The following is a 22,177-nucleotide window of genomic DNA, read 5'->3' as shown; positions in this document are numbered from 1 at the left end:
TCTACAACGGAGGGTTAAAATGAATTTGAATTTTCCAACCATTTTTGACAACTTAACTTTTGTTGCATTTATTACAACTATTGTTTAAGCTGATGATCGAATTTTCAACATATCGCCGTTTCAATTTTAATAGAGAGTCAGAACGAGACGTGTACCCAAAATATAAACAAAATTAGATTGCACGGATCTATAGCACTACGAGCAAACTGAGGGAGTAACAATTTAAGAACTAGCTGAAAAACTTATGTCATATTCCATTGTATATCGTTATTACTACTTATTACCTTACTCAGACAGTCTCAATCGATATATATGTCACAACATGTCTGTTTTTGTATTATTTATTTGACTTGATTTTGAATAAAATTTGTGTGAAGTCGTCATACAAAGGAATTGTCATAAGAAATTCATTCGACATGGCTGTATTTTCACAGCATCAAATCATTTCAATTATTCATGAACTCTATGAATAATTTTTTCTTCTAATTTTTCATTCACATTTTGCTGATTGCTAATTTTACCACTGTTTCATCTTTTTCAAGATGAAACAAATCACTTTGAATGTCGTGTTTGTGTGATATTCCTTCAAGAGGGATTGCTTTTCTTCTCGAATATTATCCAAGGCCGAAGACGAATAAAACGTGGGACGTTGGCTTATATCCGGATGCCAAGTTAGAAAAACAACCGTTAAATAAAGTGAGAAATAAAAAAGTGTATCGAAACCATGCTAGGATAGATATACTTCTGTTGGTGCTGGGGAAATGTGTTCTCGTATTTAAATTATGATTGATGACACACCTAAAACTCCATGCAATCTTGTGTGCTTTTTTAAAACACAACAACGGAATGAAACGATTTCTTTTTCTGCTTTCATTTTTACTCAGAAAAAAGATGAAAAATTGATCGAGTGCAATATGAGATCAGTTATATCCCGGATTTTTGTGCTTTATTTTGCACCAAACATTCTCAATTTCATTCCCGTACTTTTTTCCATTCATTTATCTCTATTTTGTTTTTGTTGAATCGTCACATCTTTCGTCTCCATTTCTAATTTGCTTGTGTGAGCCTTTTTTTTGTTACACAGAAGAAATCACCCATTTTTCGTGTGTTAGCGAAAGATGCCATTTTAACGAAATGAATATATGAGCCCAACGTATATATTTCTGACATGTTTCATTTAATTTTATGTCATTCTTCAACGGTTCCCATATTTCAAGACCGGGCACCAACGGCAATCTGATGACAGTTATATGTTGGAGTATAGTTACAACGAACCGGAAAAAAATTTGTGTTGACGTCGGCATTGTCATCATATGTGCATTTCTTTTTTGTTGTGCAAAAACTTAATATTTGAACGAATTGATATGAAAACAATTGAGTCCATTTATGAGATGTTTTTGGTGAATAGGTTTCGTTTTTAGTTTCCGCCTTCAATATGCCAGAAATAACAATTGAAAAAAAGAACGTACATACACACGCATCTGTTTGAAAGTAACACCAGAGGCTTTTGAAACAATGACTCCTTTAGTTGTTTCGTATAAATGAAATTCTATGTGAATGCCAGCCACTGATACAGATAATTCTTTTATTTGCCGTTTTTTCTATTGATGTGCAGGGGTTGAAGCACACATGCATGGGATGTGTGTCTTGAGTTGGTATCATGTGAGAAAATCGACGCTAGAACAATAGCACTAAAATAGAATCTTATGAATGCTTAGCAATCATGTTAGCAATCATATTACACGAGAAAAGCGTCAACCGAATACCGTGCCATGATATCAGGCAACAACATCAGTACCACTACCAACACCCAATAATATGATGATCGATGAAAGACGTACATGATTTCGGTGGTGAATGGAAGCTAGATGATGACGATGGGTATGTATAAGTGAGAACTAGCAATGCCAGCAAATCGAAAGTGTACCTACAACTGACAACGTGATATCCATGATTGTTAGCAACTCAGCTCGATACGAGTCAACGGAAAATAGTAACGATAAATGATGTATCCTAACTGACTGCAAGCACGAAAATCCCATAACATATTTTATTGTCGCATTGACCGATTTCCCGAACGGTCGCGTTTCGAGAATTTCCTCGTTTTATTTTATTTTATGCCGAAATGTCGTCTCCATCTGTGTGCATGTGTGTGTGAGCGTGGTTTTTTGGGTTTAGCCTTTCAAGCACATAGCATTTTCGCTATTTCGATGGCGCTTCCGTTTCCATATAGTTTTTATGATTCTTTGATTTCTTTTTCGTTGTTGTTGTTATTATCTGGCCCCGAATCGTTAAATTGTGCCGAGTTGCTTGAGCTTCATAAAAATGATTTCAATGAGCAACGGCAGAAAATTAGACATTTTTATTGAAGAGCTTGTTGACTTGCAAGAAATTCAACACCAAATACAAGAACGGAAAATTTGATAACAAAAGAACAAAACGAAATAATTGAGTTGACAGTGTGAAGGACTCACGGTTTTAAGTAAAACCCTCAAGAAGAGATACTATTCGCATTTTGTTGTTGAAGGAACATCAAGATATAAAATTACCTGATCAACGGATTCACTTTCAGGTTTTAAGCCATTTACAAATAAAATGTACATAATGTTAAAAACCTTACAAAAAAGGCAACATCGTGCGTCCTTTTTTTCTCTCATTTCGATACCTTCTACATTTTACCTTGTAACCCTAATTTTCACCGTGAATGAGTTTACACGAACGTGTTTCATGGTTTTCCTTTCCTCAATTTTCATTGGGATTAATTCCCATTTTTTTCTCTAATGATTCTCGGAATGGGTTTTTATTCTTTTGGCCGGTGTATGATTTGCGAAGCCAATTTTGTCGCCATACAGTCGGATGCAATGAGACCGACAAAAAGGTACACCTACACAGCATTACATATATACAATTCGAAGCGGAATCGCTTCGATTTACAAAACTTGTATCGTTTGCAAAGATTTCTTCTGTTATATATCAAGTTGTTAGCAAAAAGAATGAATTATGTTGCTTGGCTTTGAGAAATATAAATCGTTTGTTATCGTTTAGGCTTTTTCTTGTTCATGTCAACCGCACCACCAATAAGAAATCGAGGTCAATCTAACGTAATATTTTTAAATCAGCCAACACAATCGGCTACCAGAAATACTATACGAGACACTCAATGAAGCGAGCATATATAACGTTTATAGAGATAGCAAAAAAACGCTCAAAGGGTCCGAATGACTCGTTTTTAGCATGTGGCGAATGGAAGTGATTAAATACTTCGGCAAGAGAACATGAGTGTAAGCATTCTATTTCAACTGTGTTGAAAATGATGATTTATTATTTACGTCGATTCTCTGCGTAAAATAGATACTGGGGAGAAGAAATCTGAACAATGCCAAGATGAAACACAAGAACAAGTGATGGGCCACAACAAAACTTATCACAGCAACAACTCATCCATTCAACTTTTTGCGTTGCTCAATTTCATCCTTCAATCTCCATTGCGATGCGGAGGAAGCCAGAAACAAAAAGTAGTGACACCAGTGAGCCAAAGAAAAATCAACAAAAAAGAAAGAAAACAGACATGATAGAGAAACTTCGACACGACTTTTTTCTACGACATCATCGACTTTTAACTGTTGAATTATTATAATGTGCAGCCTTTCCATCAGACCAATTTCTCAAAGAATGTGGCATTAATGTCACTGAATACAGTTTATGATATGGCAACAGTAAAACTGTTCGTTCGCTATTAATTGTTCGATTTTGTTCGCTTAACGTAAACGCCGTCAAATGTGATGATCGAAAATTAAATGTTGGTCATAGATTTAAATGCCATTTCTGTGCGCAGATGCGGTCAAGTGCTCTATTAAAAAAGTAATTGATTTTACACAAAGTGTATCATGCTATCAATAGACATTTCATAACCAAGCAAAATTTCAACGTCAATATTACGAATGCAGTTCTTTTCATGCTCTTGACGTCATGCTTTACGTTTTCCAATTTGATTCAATATTTATTTGACATCGAATTTCAAGATATTCTATTTGATTTTCTGATTTCATCTCTTGCTTGAGAAACTATTTGGCATGTTCGACATTGAAATGGGTTTGAAATTTTCAATTTGATTTTGCTCATCTTCACTTATTTATGTATTAATATTTGGTAGATTTTTAAAATAAGGTTCTAGATAACTTACCGTTTTATTTCCTAAATTCTTCACTCTACAATTTAAATATGCCGTTTTGCCCAACAATGCTGTGACATTTTTCGAGGCTGCTTTATCAAAATACGGTCCCACTTTGAATGCGTCCAAATCGAGAGCATTTTGTTTGTTTGAACCATATGCACCGGGATTATTATCTTTTGAGCTGGATGAATCACGCTGCGATGCGGAAGCTGCAAAGATAACAAAAAAAAATGAATGGATCAAAAGTTAGTCGACATAATTTCAATAGAAAGTTCATTTTTTGTTCTATTCGTCGTGTAAAAATTTTGTTGAAAAGGTAAAAGTCTTTCAAGCAAAAGGTTGACCAAGAACTCTGTCGGGGTATTAATACTGTTGAAAGTAATTTAGCGAAAAGCTTCTTTCTGTTCCATTTCACAAATGAAATCGATTACATCTCGGAAGTTTGCATTGAATTGAAGACAAAAACACAGCGACGCAGAAAAAACGGAGAATGGCTAGATAAAAGATCCGTATCCTTTGTCACAACTTTAATTATTGTAAAACAGCGCCTGAAAACAAACTCATCGACACAATTCCAAATGGAATTCACAGTATTTTTCTTTTTGATTAAACTACTTGGCAATTACATAGCTATTTAATTTTTCAAGGGATATTAGAAAATGGGTCGAACAATGAATGAAAAGAACGGTTGGAAGGAAGAACAATAAAATCGAATCAAAGCGAGACAATTCTAGCGTTGTTCCGTTTTGTCAGCGATTGGAGTGTCATCACATAATGAAGTTATTTGTTGTCGTTCACACTCACACGCACACACCCAGTGGCATATAAAAATTGAAGATGTCCGTGGGAATACGATGAGTCAACAGAAAATTAAAAACAACGGCAAAATCGCTCATTTCGATTTGCTTTGTACGCTTTACGAATACAAATAAAAATAGAAAAAAAAACAACAACACTGGTGCGTCTTGAAATTAATGACCGTCACGTTGAGATTTCTTTTTCTGTTCAATTCACTTTTGCCATTTGAAACATTGGCTGTCAAAATGGCCAAAGGAAATTGTAAAAACAGAATCAAATGAAGTGCAAACTTAAAGCTCTCGTAAAAAACGATTCAACGGCTGAAAAAATCGCATTAAAAGGCGACAATTTTAACTTTAATACTCGACGAAATACCAAAAAAGCGAGCCACATAAATTCCGATTTAGTTCAGTTGAATTTGCCTTGATCCGTAATTAGTAATGTGTTCATTTCGAATTTAAATTTTTCCGCAATAAATCCAATACGCGCCAAACACTCAACTTAATTAAAGTCGATTCTACAATTTCGCCCGCTTTAATTTTCTCACAGTTTTACTCTCGAGAATATCGCTGACGTATGTACGCATTTTACGGTCAAACGAATGCGAATCGTATGTGCTAAACTTTTTATCCTGCGTCTATTTATGTCCCAATAAAATTTCTAATATATAGAATGCATAAGACAAATCATCATCAAATGAAATGCACAAACCTTGCGATAAAAGAAAATGTCTCTAGCATGTTATGTAAATGCCATTTAGCTTGGTAATTTTTGTTCATGTATTGACTGTACCCCAAGCTGATTTGTGTTTGCCATGTAATCGAAAACGATGGTGGGTTCTAGTCAATCAGTCGATTGTGTGATAATTATAGTGTTTGAAATGTAATTACGTCCTCACCATTAATTGATTAATGGGAAAATAATAGAGTAATTGAGATGCATCAGGCAACAGACGTACAAACTACGACGTACGTGGCTTTTCTCGCATTTAAAGAAATGATCCTTTTGCGTTGGTGTTCCTCGATTTACGATAAACGATTGATAGTGGATAGGACCAGGAAAAAAAACACCAAGTAAGGTGCTGTTCAGTGGTCGCATAGGATGGGAGTTCTGATAAAGAATATAATTAATCGTTCATCTTTGGAGAAATGCGTATGTACACACACACACACAAATGTGAAAGTGTCTCGGTTATTGGTCCTCCTTAATTTATGGGCTGTCAATGAACGATGAAAACCATTAGCAGTATGTGTCGTATTTCAATGGATTTTGGAAGATCGTCAAAAAATGTGGCCACACGATAAAGCAAACATAATTCAAGCAATGTCGACGATTCTAGCGGGTATTACACACTCAATTAATTTATACAACGAATTACAATGTCGAAAATTGATAAATTAGCGCACAAACAAAACGCCTTCTTACATCCACATCAATAAACTTCTTCATTGAAAGCCAAAACAAATTACGGCGTTCTGTCGAGTTATCGCTTTGCCGAAAGTGGGCATTTAAAACACAACATGTTTTGTAAATAAAATACAATCTTAAAATTGGCGGGCGTTCATAAAACATTGTCGAAAGTTTATTTTTCCAAGTGAATGACTTTAACTTTGAAACAATAAATTTACCATTAGCCGTTTTCCGGTTCACATTTTATCCCATTTAATTTTATCCGTTGAAATTTTATTGGCCATTACAATTTCTCTCTCTCTCTTTTACTTTTGCAAATCTCTTTTCACATTTGAATGCGCTTGCATTATGAATGGAGCGTGGGTTGCTGCATCAAATCGATAATATAACAGACAAATTGAAACGTGTTAATCCCACTCACACAGAACATTTGGCTGAATAATTGATTAGTAATTTTAAATTTTTTACATTCGCCAGCATAATTTATTACCGCCGAAGCATTTTATTCAATTTTGATAATAAGCCCGTTTTCAATTAAAACTCGTTGAACCAAAAAGATATCGGTTTTATGTATGTAAAACTCGTTTCACTCACAATAGCTGACTCGTTTAACGGCATTGAGGTATTTTTAATTTGTTTAGAATAAACTATTTAATTTCAGCAGCTATGAATTGTTGGTGTAAACTATTTAATGCACATATAATACACAATAAAATTGATCATGGTAAATCGAACATTTTGCTTTCAAATTGTGTAAAATACACTTATCAATAATTAATTAAAATTTGAGTAGTCCAACAACACCACCATGATAGCACCAGCTTTTAGCTGCTATACATTTTTAATCAATTTCGGACATTTCACCATGATACTTCAGCTCAAATATGCTTTTATAATTCAAAATTTGAAGAAATCGTTACTTGTGAGGCTATACAAAAAAAACAGAGTGATATAACTAAACTTGTGTGTAATTATTTTTTTTCCAAGAAAATTTTCCATATAAAATGAGAACTTTTTTTCCAGAGTTTTGCTCAGCGTTGCTGCCATTCACAGCATATTAAAATATCTTGCTGAGAATGCGTCGTCCGTCGCATGCGAAGGTACGTAGCTGTTTTTACATCACAGCGAACAACAATACATGCATTGTTCTCTATACAATCGTTTGAATGTTTTAAGTCACATAATCGTGAAGAGAACAATGCATGCATTCTTGTTCGCTGTGATGTATAAACTGCTACGTACATTCGCATGCGACGGACGACCCATTCTCAGCAAGATATTTTAATATGCTGTGGATGGCAGCAGCGCCGAGCAATACACTGCTTTTTTCTATTACTCATTGAAAGTGGGTGACCAAATGTCAGATATTGCTTATTACATTGTTGCCATTTACGAGAGAAATCGAAACATAATACAGGTTTAGTATATCATAAAGATCCATGTGTCGACTGATGACAAGTGTAATGCAAATATGGCAGTTTAGTGGATTTGATTAAAAAACAATTGTGCTAGTTTCCCATTTGATACGACGTTCATTCGAACAGCAATCAACTTATTTTATGGCAAGTGTATTTGTTTGTAAAATCGATTCGATCGTATAAATTAAATGCAATTTAATATGGACAGTTCTTCTTTAAGAATTCAATTGAATTACAAATCGAAGAATGCTAACTTAAGTATTAATCAATGACAAACTGGGAAATATCAGTTGTTTTCGACGACACACTATAATCGATGTAATACTTTCATGGCATTTCAATTTCCGGTGAAAATGATTCCATTTTTTCTTGTTTCTATTTGTTATTCAATTCGGGTATGGTATCGCCTTTGGGAATTATACGGACATAAGAAAGCGAATATGAAACAGAATGAAAGAAATTGAAAACATCAACAGCAATAGCATCAGCGGTACCAGTTCAGCATATTAGCACAATGATTGAATGGACGTGCATCATATTCAATATAATTTTGTAATTGGATGGTGAACAAGTTGAGTGTAGGTTTTGTTCAACGTTACATAAGAACGACGATGCTCAAAACGATGTGTATGAACGCTTCCGTTACTAAAAATATATTTAATCAAAATTACAATTTCCTTGTGAATGATTCATGATCATTCATCATAAATAGAATTGGGAGAAAATAAACAAGACACGCTCAAAAGATAAGGCGAGAAATAAAATTACAAATATTTTTGCACATGCTTTTGTCACTGTCCAAACCAAAAAAAAGAAGTTTGGTGTCGTATTGATTGAAGCAAAACAAAATGAGAAAAAAAGTAATCGCAACAAGAGTTGTTGTACATGAACAAAGCGGACTGCAAATCTGTCAGAGTGAAAATGAAATTATGTCAAAACGATAGAATCTGGCCGTTTCCATTCATCAAATGAATGTTTTATCATGGTTAAACAAAAATTCGATATTAACTGAGACAACATGGCGCCTGGAATGGATACTGACACAAGAAAAATTATGGTGCCATATTCCAATTCATTTTTTATTATGTTGTTCATGAGCTGGAAAATGCATAGGCATTATTTAAAAAGAAGAAACTACTGAACATAAGTGGTAAAATAAATGTGCATGTAAAGTGGTTGATCAAAAATTATGCCAACGGACTGAAAATCCATTCAAACGCGATATAATGTGTCAGTTTCAAATTGGAATCGGGTTCTTTCTCTTTCGATTATTTACTAAAAACAAAATGTGAAATTTTATGAAGATAAATCGAATCCTAATGCAATCAATTTAAATGCTGTTGTAATGTGCAAATGGTTCAAGTATCTCGACAGACAAGCGATACAATGCGAAACAAGCATCACTTTTGCACAGGGACTGATTTTGGAAAGAAATATTGACTAGCAAATGTTCAAACACTGCTTTTTCGAGTAAATATATTATGCCCTTCATTGGACTCGTTCACTTTGGTTCTCGTTTGGTGATGAGGAATAGTCCCTGCCTTTTGGCATTATTATATCAAAGGGATTCACGTTTTGTTTTATAGCTCGTATCTCGCTCTTATTCTCTTCACTTCAAATTTTTTTCTTCTTCATTTTGTTAACATTAAATTATGTTTCGACTCTCGATCTTTTGATAAAACAAATGGGAAAAAGCTTGAACTGCAGAGAAAATCGCTCGAAATCTATCGCCAGTCAAAGAGATTCAACTGCCAACTTTAGCTGTTGAAAGCAGTCGAGTCATTGCACCACGAAAATATAACCAGAGAAAGAGAGAGAATAAAAAGAAACATGTGAAAACAGTTGAGTGCAAAAAGCAACAGTCACTGGAGTTGAAAGCGAAACATCGTATTCATCTTTATCAAGTGCTTTTCAAATTTTCTCCATTTTCTTTGATTGTTATATGGTTTTGTGTGTGCGTGTAAAGGTTTGTATGCTTGTGCCACTTTCATAGTTAATATTTAGCTATTGCTTGCGCGCGCGAACTACTCGTTTCATTCTGTATGCGACGAGATAAAAGCGGTCGTTTCATCTTTCGTCTCTCTAATAATAATATATGAATGTGTTTTCGTAATGAAAATATATGAAATAAATGGCTTTGCGATACAACAGCAATTGGGATGTGCGCGCAAAGGGAACGAATCGAGAATGGGATAAAAAGATACAGAAAGAGAGAGAAAAAAGAGAGAATATTTCATCAAGTTGTGGGAGCAGTGCTCTTCATCAAAATCAAAGAGCTTCATTCATTTATTTCTTGTTAGTTTATTTTTCCCATGCATTTTCGACGGAATTCTTAGTAAACCGTCGCTCCGTTGAACGCTTTATAAGCGTTAAGCTGCACCATCATAATATGTATCTATAGAATTTTCGGTTGGTGGCATGCTGCATAAAACGAGCTGAACATGTTGAACATATACAATGTATACATATATATATAAAAATATTAGATCCAACACTGATTAAGCATTATAAATAAATGCGAGCACATTTTTCGCAAACACAAAACGACGACGTAACTATGTACAACGAACGATGCAAAACTGTCAATTCAATTATCGATCGAGCACGCAACATCAACAAAATAATCGGAGTTGAGTGCGCTACAATGGCAAAGACGACGAAGACAGAAAAAAAAAATGCTGAAGAGAGTGAGAAAAGGGGAAAACTCGCTTGCTTGAACAAGTCATGGTTTTGGCTTTGGACGGAGTAAGTGACAAGCACACTTTTCTGAAGAAAATAAATACTCACACACATAGGATGAAAAACCAATCCATAAACTCGTAGCCAATAAAGACTTGCGACACATGAATTGATTGAGATATGTTCTATTGTACAAACAACCGTTGAAAACATTGTCGAAATTTGCACGTATTGTTGCTAGAATGCGTATATGGAATTTATGCACAAGTCACTGCCACAACGACTAAACTTTTTCGCAAAAACCCATATCGATAGAGATAGCAAACGACAGTTTTCGATATGACTTGATCGGAGTACATAAAATTGTATGCGATAATATGCAACAAACTGGAAAATAAAGGAGCAGATGAGAAAAATTGGAATAATCTCACTCTCTCTGTGATGGTATGTGGTGCGCGTTAAAATAACCAGACTATTGCGAGGCATTGATGAAGCATTTTAAGAGAAAAAGTTGCCACTTTGTGCCAACGATGATCAGAGCTACTGATTTGTTTTCTTTTTCGTTCTCGATTTGTGATATCGATTGGAAATGGCATAAATAAGCGTAAAAATTGCAAGCACAAATGAATGTGGCAAACGAAGACGATAACCGAAGCAAAAACCAATTGACGACAAGACACTTTTACTCTGTATACCTCTCTGCCTCTTTCTCTCAAACGCACATCCATTTCGTCCTTCATCGCCTCTCCTATTCGCATTTCTTTTCGCGTAATTTTGATAGAAAAATTGGAGATATAGATTCACATTTTGCTTGCGTTTAGATTTAACATCGCTGAGTGATACTGTACGTCTTATTGCTTTTAACTTTGCACGTTAAACGAGATATGCTCAATAGCAAAGGAAATTCAGCCCAAGTTATTTAAACGAAGTCAATAAAGATGAATTTTGCTCCGTTTGTGTTTGTATAATTTTATGTTTGCTCTTTAGAAAACACTATTATTTCGATATGGACATGGTTTTGTTTGTTTTGTCTCTTTGAGCTAAATTATGGTTGTGACGATGAAAAAGACGCCGTTGACAAACAAACGAAAGAAAACCAAATAGAGAAAGTGTATGTGTGTGTGTGTGCGACACGTTATAGAGCGGACTCCGTACAAAAGTAAAGACTCGGTTCAGTTCGTTCCCCATTATGTTCGTATATATTCTCATTATTATCGTTATTGTTGTTTGCATTTTATATGCTCTTCATTCTCTAAATTACATTAGGTTATTTGCTTCGTTATTTATGCACTGCACAAGAGCACAGAACACATACTCTTGTACTCGCACATTGTCGCACAAGAAAAATCGTCTGTGGAAAAGTAATGTTTTTAAATGAGATTGTTATGCTCTCTCTTTCGAAGGAAAATGAATGAAAACGGACGCAATTTGTACTTTCTGCAAACTCACCGAAAGACCGAATGCATATACTGAACACAATTTTATGTGTGACAATCGAATAACGATAGTAGTAGTGGAACGGGCGTGTAACAATCTTGAGATAGCAAATAGCACGTATTTAACACAATTTATTCGATGGAATTTTGCGCTTGGTTTACCATATTCTGCAAGAAATTCTTTGAATAGTTTTACTTCGCTGCAGAATGCCATTTACATTATGACATGCTCACAAACACACAGGCAATTGTGTAAAAACTTTGCTACCAACGAAAATTGGATTAAATCGAAAGGACTGTATATCTTATTAAAATATCACATCATTTTGATCAGCTTTGCCAAAAACTAAAAATAAAGTACGTCAAATTAATTGATTTTGAAATGTGCTGTCAACAATGGAAAAGTGGAATCGACGAACGCCACTTGAAAATTGATTAAGACAATAAGCCGAACGTGAGCAAGATTCTCAAACCATTGGGTTTGAATATAATCTTTAGCTGACGAAAATGTCAATGACGAGAACGATTACTATTCTTGATTATTTTTCAATACGCTAACATCAATAAAAATTGAATGAAAATTCAATTTGAAGCGACAACATTTACGATGGATTTCTTAATAAATTCGGAGATGGAAGCAAAGCTCGTTTGCATAACAATCAAAAAGTTTTCAATTCAAATAAAATGAATGGGATTTTCTTGCGTTCGAAAACGATTTAAAATTAATTCCATGCATTTGCTTTATACACAAAAACTGTACATACTAATGTACATCATACTTACGCCCACCCCTAAAAACGCACTCAACGCAAAGTCAATTTCAGAGGGAACGAGTCTTTAATTAGCACAACCAATTTTTGCCAATTTCATTTTGAAGAAGATGGTTTTATGCGCGCAGCAAATTAAAATGTTCGGTCTCATTGAAATCATTAGGCCGTGAAATGAAATTCGCGTGCACAACATAAATTGGTATCTTTACAAACTAAATGTGACAGTATATTGTGCGGTATGGTGTACGCGTCAGCCGGAATATATGTATGTATATATAAATTTTAAATACATAAACAGTCGCAATAGTATAATTCGAAATAAAAGTTTCGTGTGAGAATTTCTCGTCTTGTTTGCATATATGATTTTCACTCATTTGCCACATAATTTTCCAAGGCAACGCTTCCAACAAACAGACATTTGTGATCGTCTAATGTATTAAATATGCACCGGCAAAATTCTGTTTCATCGTCGGTAAAAACTTTAGCGTATTTCAGCTGCGTCACGAAATGTTGAGACATATTTAATTCATTCAAAATAAAATGAAATACAGTACCATTTACGTGCCTCTCTCTCTCTCTCTCTCTCTCTCTCTCTCTCTGCCTGTCTCTGACACATACGAAGAGTCACACAGAGCGAAAGAGACGCGGGCGTAACGAAGCAAAAAATTTATTGAAAATCTACGCCATAAATTTGTAACAATTTTTCGTCGTTCACATTGTTTATGTGAAACATAGCTTTATGCTTTTTTTCCCTTTTGATGCCTTTTTGTTTATTATTATTATTGCCAATGTGACATTGTTGTTGTTGTTGCGTCTGCTGTTAGCGGCGGTTTTGAGTTGTTCATAATTTTCTTAAAGCAGCTGCCAACAGAAAAAGAGCGAATCCATTTTTTTGTTGTTGTTGTATTTGTCAGTTAACTCTTGTTTGTCATTGTTTACGTTATGTATATGTATACATTTGCATGTATTCAGTCTCATTGCATTTGTGCCCATTAATGTGGGCAAAAAAAGGCTCCAACAACTAACAATTCAGTTGGTTGATTCCACAGTCTCTCGTGCATATTTAATGCCGTTAGCCGTATTGTGTGTTGTTGTTTTCTTCTGACAAAAACTGAAAAATCAACATTTTCACGTTTTGGTTCGTATACCGGATCGCTTTCGATAAAAACTGAGTGTCAACGCAAAATTGAATGCGAACAAAAATAAAACGCGAACGATATGACCGTCAACCATAATAATCTACAACGAAATGAAAGTATGGCGTAAACGGAACAAAGAAAAATTGTTCATGTTCATTTCCAGTTGTTGTTTTTCATGCTAGTTGTTGGATTGCATAATATTTCGATGAAAATATTTTAGCCTGATTACGTTGTGTGGTAACATAATCCCAGTCAACGTGTTTTATATTGTGCACGCTTGACATGCGCTCCCTTTTACGTTTCAAATCTTCATGTCAAATCATTTTCTGATTTTTAATGTGTGATAATGGCTTAACTTCACTTGACTTTTTTTTCCTGTTCACAAGCACTTTGAATAATGCCACCGGTAACGACACCAACCACACGGTTCGCATTGTGAACATCTCACAATATGTTTTATGTAGAAAGAAAAAATCAAATGCGACACGAAAAAAAGGATGAGATCATATTTGTGGTGGCCGCATTAAATTTCAAATGAAACAGCCGTCGTTTCGAAATGTACATTTAGAAAATTGGCGAAAAGACAACAGCAGCGCGCATTAAAGAGAAAAAAAAAACTATGGTTTTTCAGTGGTTTTTTTTTAGGTTGATGCCATTCGCAATAATGCGGCAAAGTTTTAATTATTCAGTGGAAGCAGTTCTTTTTGTTTGTTGTGTGTCACTTTCGGTTGTGCTTAGAACATATCTGCTCTCATTTGTCAATGTGAACAAATGACAAAAAGCATTCAATCATTGCTCAGTTGGGCCTGTCACCAGCCAAACAATGCTAAATGCCGAATGCAGAATGCAAAAGAAACAAATGTCTCTGTGGGAAAAAAAGACTTTCAATTCAAACAAATCTCTTTCTCAACGGCGTCAGCACAATTATATGAATCTTCAACCGTTGACATATACATGCTGTGTGCGTATTTGCACGGAAAGGAAACAAAAAATAAATAATGAACCAAAGCTTTTTTTGTGATGTGGACGTGTTATCATTTTGAATGTTGAAATCGTTAGGGTAGACCAAATAATGAAAAAAACTTCAGTTTCTTTTTCCATTTTCTTATTTTTTTGGAAAATACAAATCTCTGCTGCACCACTCTGTTGGGTACAGATTACCACAACTTGAACTAAATGTTGCGATAAATATATCGAAAGAGAGTCTGTCCCCGGTAACTTGGTATAACAGCTTTATTTTGCGATTTTATGATATATTTATTTAGATGAAATTGGACCGAATTTATTTCACATTGAAAAAGGATGATTGGATTCATCCTATTCATATAGCATTTTGGACGTGTACTATTATTTGCACAACAGTTTGGTTGTAAAACAAATTTTGAGCTGAATACGTGAATGAAAGGAAGCGAGCACACAAAAGGAAAACAACTTGAATCGCATTCAACATTTTTTTGTTTTTTTTTTTCTCTTTTCATCTGCCCGTTTCATTTATAATTATCCGAGCTTTTCGCCCACAGTAGCTCACCGCAATGAACCGTCTTACTTTCTCCCCCAGAATTGTCTGGATCGTAGTACGATGCGTATTTTCTATCTATTTTGAAGAAAAAGACTTTGTAAACAATTTCTTACGATGACAATCTAAACAAGAATTTAAGCTTTTATGTGTTCGTTATGTGTTGGTGTTTTTTCTGCGGCCTTTCTATAATTGCATGTTGCGGTAAAGAAGAATGGTTCATATTTCTATGATGTGGTTAGCATTTTTGACGCTGTTGGTGACGTACATTAACCAAATAACTGTTATGGTTGGTTTAATAAAAAACCACGGCGAACGGCGAACGGCTCAACATCAGCTCCAACATTCAATGTAAATCTCGAAGAGCGTCTTTAATATGATATTCTGAAAATTTCATATTGTGTTGGAAACGAAAAACATAAGTATATATTATGAAAGTAGCAACACTTTCTACTTTCATGTGCTTTCCGAAGAATGAAAGAAAACAACAACGGGAAATTGGAGCACCGTTAAATTTGCGGTGTAAATGGCATCAGGCAAGAAATGAGAAATGATAGTTGAATCGGGGTTTGTGTGCTATATGTAACGGAGATGCATAATTTGGCATCTCTTAAACAGATGTGCCAAGTTTTTGTTCATCAGCCACCACCGTTGATTTTTCATCAACGCATTTATGTGCGACCGTGCGCTCATTTTTCCAAACGACCGAAAGTGTGTGTTGCGCTTGCTTTTGTCATTTTCACTTGCACAAATCTGTGTATCACTCTCTGTGTGTTGTTTCCATTGTCACGTTGAATGAGAGGGTTTTTCGCACGAGCGCTTTTCTGTAAATGCTATTCCATGAGTTTAATTGCTAAAAACTCATTAAAACCAAGAAGCGAAGATACTTTATAATCAGCTGAAGAGAACACGAAGATAGAGAAGAAAGTGTGATTTTTGACTTTTTTAAGTGACAGCTGGAGAATTTTCAAACGTTCAAAAAGCACTTTAAACGTAATACCATCTCATTTACTTTTCTATCCTTCTCAAGCATTGTTGGCGATGTTACTGCTACTGTTGCTGCATTCATACATAACAACTTTCATCCAAATCAAGTATTATGACAGTTTTATATCGAAATAATTGTATCAAATTGAGAACATGAACCAGATTTACACAAAACAATAAGAAATTTCAAGTGCAGATGAATGGATTTTGGATTTCGTAGCGTTTCGATGACATTTGGGACTTGAAATTATACGAACGCAAAATCTTGCATCGAATGACAATGATGACTAAAGGGAGTCTCGCATTGACGTAATCTATTTAGAATCGATCCAATGTGACACACAGAAATACATTTCGCCGTATAACGTTGGAAAAGGTCATGGACGAATGACTCCATTGGGAATATCCCGCAACCATTCTTACTTCCATACCACAGCCGTTTTTCAAAAATATTTGCTTTTCATAACACAAGAGGTATACCGTCCTGAGAAAACATACACAATTTTTTTTTCTTGGTACACAGTGGGAAAAATAACGATAATGGAATTTTACTTACCAAAGTAATACGTTCCGCATAAAATTAAAACCGATAATGTGAATATAACGTTAGTGCGCACCGAAATCGCCATCCTAAAATCGTGACGTAAGCGTCTTGAGTTGAATTTTTCTCTTTAAAATTGTTGGACTTTCCGTGAAATGTAACCGATTCGATGGTTTTTTTAAAACTTTAAAATGTATGTGATTAAAATGATTGGCTCTAGTCTTATTCAATAAGCTAAACGATTATTTCTATCACATTCAATATGGATGTTTAAACACACATTTACACATTAGTCACATGAAAACATTTAATTTAAGCGCGAAAAAATGTTTACATAAAATTTTATATGATTGCAATATTTGTATGTATATTTATGTATTTAATTATGTGTGTTTTTTTTAAATGTAATTAGAGTAGTTTAGCTTGGCTTATATTAATTTACTGTGTCATTCATTACTAGACATTCAGATCGCGAGAGTATTTATTCTAAGAATGTGTTTCGATTCAGTTCTATGCGTTGCTATAACGTTTGGATTATGGTTAGCGCGGTTAGCAAAGTATAGATTGAATTTTGTTTTTATGTTTGTTTTGCCTTGATTTTTATTTGTCTTTTACGTTAAATGTAATTTATACAGAATTTACTTTGACTGCGTCGATGTTGTTCGATGGATAAATTCGATTGGCAGCATTTAATGTGGCAAAAGTTTTGGCTGTATCAACAAATATTGTTGCTGTTGTTGATGCTGATTTTGAGTGCGTTGAAATTTCTGGTGGTTCAATTTCAAATGGAATCGAATGGCTTTCGGAAATTGTCGATTCAAATAAGAATAATAAATGAAGCATGTTTCCGGTTCTCTTGTGTTGACAGAAGATTTTTGTTTGCGTTTATTATTCGTCTAAATTGAAATTATTCTCATCCAATCATTTGGTTGCGATGAAATGTAAATATTTTTCGATTTCGTGATGAACAAACGGAACGGGAATCCAACAGTTTTAGCTTTATGTTACAGACGTTTTGACGCACCAATGCTATACAATCGACGACAGCAATTCACTCTCTCGGGAATGTGACCTGCAACAAAAATAAATCGAATGTAAGTAATTGTATAACTTTTATTTCTCTTATTTCACAGAGCACATCATTCACTTCTGCTCAATGAGTACTTTGCTATTTATTTTTGGAAAGAACAAAAGAAAAAAGAAGAAAAATAAATGTTCTCGGTTTTTATTCGATATCGCCAAAAGTCAAATCAATAATAATCTTTTACACTCAAACACGACTTTTCCATACAATTTCATGTACAGATGTATATATGCTTATCGATTCGAACCTTCGAAAATCACAGCCAATGCACAATTCATTTTGAATTCATGTGTCCCAATAGATTCGATTGCCAGCCAGGTTAACGAGAAAAGGTTCAATTGCAATTGAAATCGGTAGATTGTAGCAAATGTATATTGAAACAAGCTTAAGTTTCAATTATTAATCATGTGTTTGATTTTTTTTTTTGTGAGCAGGGGAATTCCATTTCTAAAGTGAAATGAAATTTTCGAATGACCTTAAGCTTAACTCGTTTTCTTTCAATGCAATTTCGATGGATGTTTAATTAAATCCACCAAACTTTAACCGATAGATTTAGCTTTTTCATATTTAAAATGTTATTGTAAAGGTCAGAGGCGGACCAGACGAAATTCTTTACTGTCACGTGTTTTCTACATTAAAAACGAGGCCGTTTCTCATACATCAAGCTTTTTTTATTGAGCTCAATAAAAAATATATATGGTAGATCTTATAATCACCGTTATTCGACTCAATAATTAAATAAAAACAAATAATTTTTGCATTCGAAATATGTAATGATGTTTCAAGATAAATCAAATCTACATCTGAGTGGATTTAAATTTTCTGTATGAGAGAAAAATGCCACGTGATGCAATCAATTTTTCAAGCTTTTCAACAATTATGTATATATGTGATACAAGGATACGAACTCAAATGCCAGTAAATCAATACAAAGTAATCATCGTTTTGATCGTAAAAGGTGAATTTCATTGAATTTTCATGACAATAAAAAATGTGGCCAATTATTCAGATGGTCTATTATTTGTTTCTCTTGGTGACAGCGCAGACTACAAATTGCTTCGAATTATAATTATTGCTATATCAATTGTTCAAGCCAGTCTGCAATTACATCATACCGGACACTTAAAGTCGTCCGACATTCATTCTACTTTTTTGTGTCTAGCTTGAATGGAATGAATATAAAGAATGTGAATGTGTGTGCGACGAATGAATGAAAACGAACAAAGAAATTATTGTTGATTCGAATGGGTCTCATTACAGTTGCAGAATAGACCCGGTCAAAATACAATACAGCAAATAGACAGCACAATCAAATCAAATTTAATTAGATATAAACCGTTTGAGGATTACATGCATTTTATTTTCGAAATGGTTTTTTTTATACTCATTTCATTATCGGTGTCGACCTGAATGACAGACAAAATGATAAGAGGCGAGAAACGAACAAACCCAAACAATCTACATTCTTGAGATAGCTAGCCTGCATGAACAGAAAATAATCACGGAAAACAAGGCCAACAATGAATGAAAAACTAAAAACACACGACGGTAGAATAAGGAAGAAAGATAGTGCAAGCTACAATGTAGCGAGAATTGAGATCCAACAGAGTTAATAGAACACATTTTATACGTATAGTATATATTCCGAAGTGGTCATGTACAATGCTCATTTATAACTGTCGCTTAATATTACATTATGGCCTTATTACACACATTCTATAATCTAAACGGTCTGATGGAACGGTGGCATGAGATGCGGAATACCAGTTCTTTTTTTTCTTCTCCCACTCATTCGCTTAAAGTGCACGCACAACATTCATTACATAAAGTAACCAAATCCAAAATGAAGCACTACATTGTCATTATTATCACCTAAGTTAGGTTGATGGTTACGAAACATATTTGGCCCTAATAAGCTTCAAAATTAATGAATTTACATTGAAACGAGAAAACACAATGACATCGTCGTCGTTGATGACAACAGCGACGACAGAAAGCGGCCGATAACAACGTCGACAAAAAAGGGAATTCAAATTGATGCAAAGTCAAGCAGAACAACTGAATCATCGTCGAAAACGAGAGAAAATGTAGCTTTACACCATCGTCACTTTTCATCGTTGAGCTCTTTTTGTACATTTTTCGCAACAATTTCCGGCGCAGTTCTTTTCACCGAGCAAAATTTCATTTCTCATTGTGGCAATAACAACACTTCGCTTAATGCTGCTCGACACAAACGTTTATTATAATTACAAAATATGGTCGTAATTTGAAAACGTAAGCGGAAAGTACCGACATCATTTAGCTGTACGCGGATGGTGAATATGATACAATTTTGCAATGTACCACTCTGCCGTACATTTCGCGTAGAAAATGAAAAAGTTATTTTGTTGTACGACAACAACAGAAAAAGAAAAAAAACACACAAACTGTAGACAATGCCAGGCGAACGGATTTAATTCTTTAACGTGCAAAAGAGCATAGTCCGGCCACAAAATTGAGTGGATAGCAACATTTCGCAAATAAAATTAACAGAATTCACTCCAGCCCGACAAATAACTATAACCAAAAGTTGAACAAAAGAAAGAATTCGTGTGTCGCCGTTAAATCTCATGCTTAACTGTGTGTGTGTGTATTTTTTTCCTCAATCGCTTTTATTTTATTTTGTTCGACTTTTGCATGACTATTTGTATAATTATTAGCCGCTAGTTGCATGTTTTGTTAAGACAAAAGAAAAGCAAGCAACACGAAACAAATAAAAGGGAACAAAAAAACCGAACGCGAAAACCCATTATAATAATATAATGGAATAAAAATCTGATCAGAATGTTATTTAGCTGTTTTGTTCGTTGATGTTGTTATTTTATATACCGTTAACGGTTCGTCAAGGACATTGTTTTATAATAATGTTGCGCTGAGTTGGTCGTAAAAAGACATGCAGGCATGTATCGTGTCTTTTTTGAACTTTGTTGGATTGGTCTTTTCTCCTTTCTTTATTTGTTTGTGCGTCTTCCGGTTCTGGTGACATTTTTCGTGCCATAAAAACTTTTTATGTGGATATTTTTCCCGTAGCCATAATACGCTATATGTAGCAGGGATTTGTTGTGATCATTTGGTAGGAAACATGTTTAATGTGTATGGGATTGTACATAAGCATTTATTCGTTGCGAATCAAGCGATTAAAAATTCGTTTGATAAAAAGACACAGTTCGTCAAGCCATCTCAAAATCAAAGAGATTTCACAATGACTATAACGAATACCATATTCTCTGTGTGTGTACTACAAAGTGTACGGAGATTCTAATTACCTGCGGCCATACACTCAGTTGTTTAATGTAACAAAAATTATCTGCTAAGTGAGTTTCGCAACAAATAATAAACTCATTGTACACGTGTTGGTTCCAAACACAGCATGGTAACCGTAGAGACATACACAGAGAAGGGAGATTGAAAATAGGTTTTCGTGTGGTCGATCCAACCACAGATTTCGTTTAAACTCGAATTATTAAAAATGACCGAATGATTTGAAACCAAATAAACCATGTCGAACCCAGCAGAAACCTTGTTATGGTCGTTAGAGAATTACACAAGCCATCCATATGCCGAATATATAAGCTGCGGAGCTTATTTTTGAAGGGAAAATCGACGACATTAAACGAACACATACATCCTGTGTGATAAATGAATGGATTTGCCAGCGAGTCACAACGAAACAACGATAATAACGACATCACATTGAGTCGAAAACAATTTTTCCAAAAGGCTTCCGGTTCGAATGGTAGATTATGCCAATTTTCCGCACTGATTTAATAGATTTAAAATTTAAATTAGATTTTTGGCATATTCGACGGATCACGATGGTTTCGTATATTCAACGAAAGCAAACAATCGGTCTGTATTTTAATTTAATTTTTCCGGGAACTTTTAGTACACCTTTTGCATATGGATGCATCGGTAGACGCACTTTTTACCCTAATTGCATAAATTTGCGTAAACATGTGGACGCTTAAAATGCGAAAACAAACGTCCCATCAGCGAACATGAAATTAGTCGCATATTTAGATGGACCAAATGGACAAAGCCCATTCAATGTTTTTCATGGTAAATTATCGTATCGTGATGCAAAGATAATAACATTACACCAATGCTATGCAATAAATGAAACAATAAATATGCAAAATCAACGCAATATCGTCTAATTTTGGTTTGAAAAACATTGTTTGCAACC

At 34.6% G+C, this 22,177-nt stretch overlaps 1 protein-coding gene across 2 annotated transcripts in view; it reads right to left on the bottom strand.

The window, feature by feature from the left end:
* LOC116342762 (zwei Ig domain protein zig-8-like) overlaps positions 1 to 22,177 on the bottom strand; it is a 70,309-nt gene that overhangs the window by 13,092 nt on the left and 35,040 nt on the right. For both annotated transcript variants that reach the window (XM_031770495.1, XM_031770496.1), the window contains exons 2-3: positions 16,884 to 17,940; positions 4,184 to 4,383 (exon numbers count right to left, since the gene is read on the bottom strand). In XM_031770495.1, coding sequence (XP_031626355.1) covers positions 4,184 to 4,383; positions 16,884 to 16,956 — 273 coding nt within the window. In that variant the 5' untranslated portion in view covers positions 16,957 to 17,940. The remainder of the gene's footprint in view (positions 1 to 4,183; positions 4,384 to 16,883; positions 17,941 to 22,177) is intronic.

The sequence above is a fragment of the Contarinia nasturtii genome, unplaced genomic scaffold (assembly GCF_009176525.2).
Source record: "Contarinia nasturtii isolate CC-2019 unplaced genomic scaffold, AAFC_CNas_1.1 Cnas_scaffold_928, whole genome shotgun sequence".
Taxonomy (NCBI): Eukaryota; Metazoa; Arthropoda; class Insecta; order Diptera; family Cecidomyiidae; genus Contarinia; species Contarinia nasturtii.
This window is presented reverse-complemented; position numbering and strand designations above follow the sequence as displayed.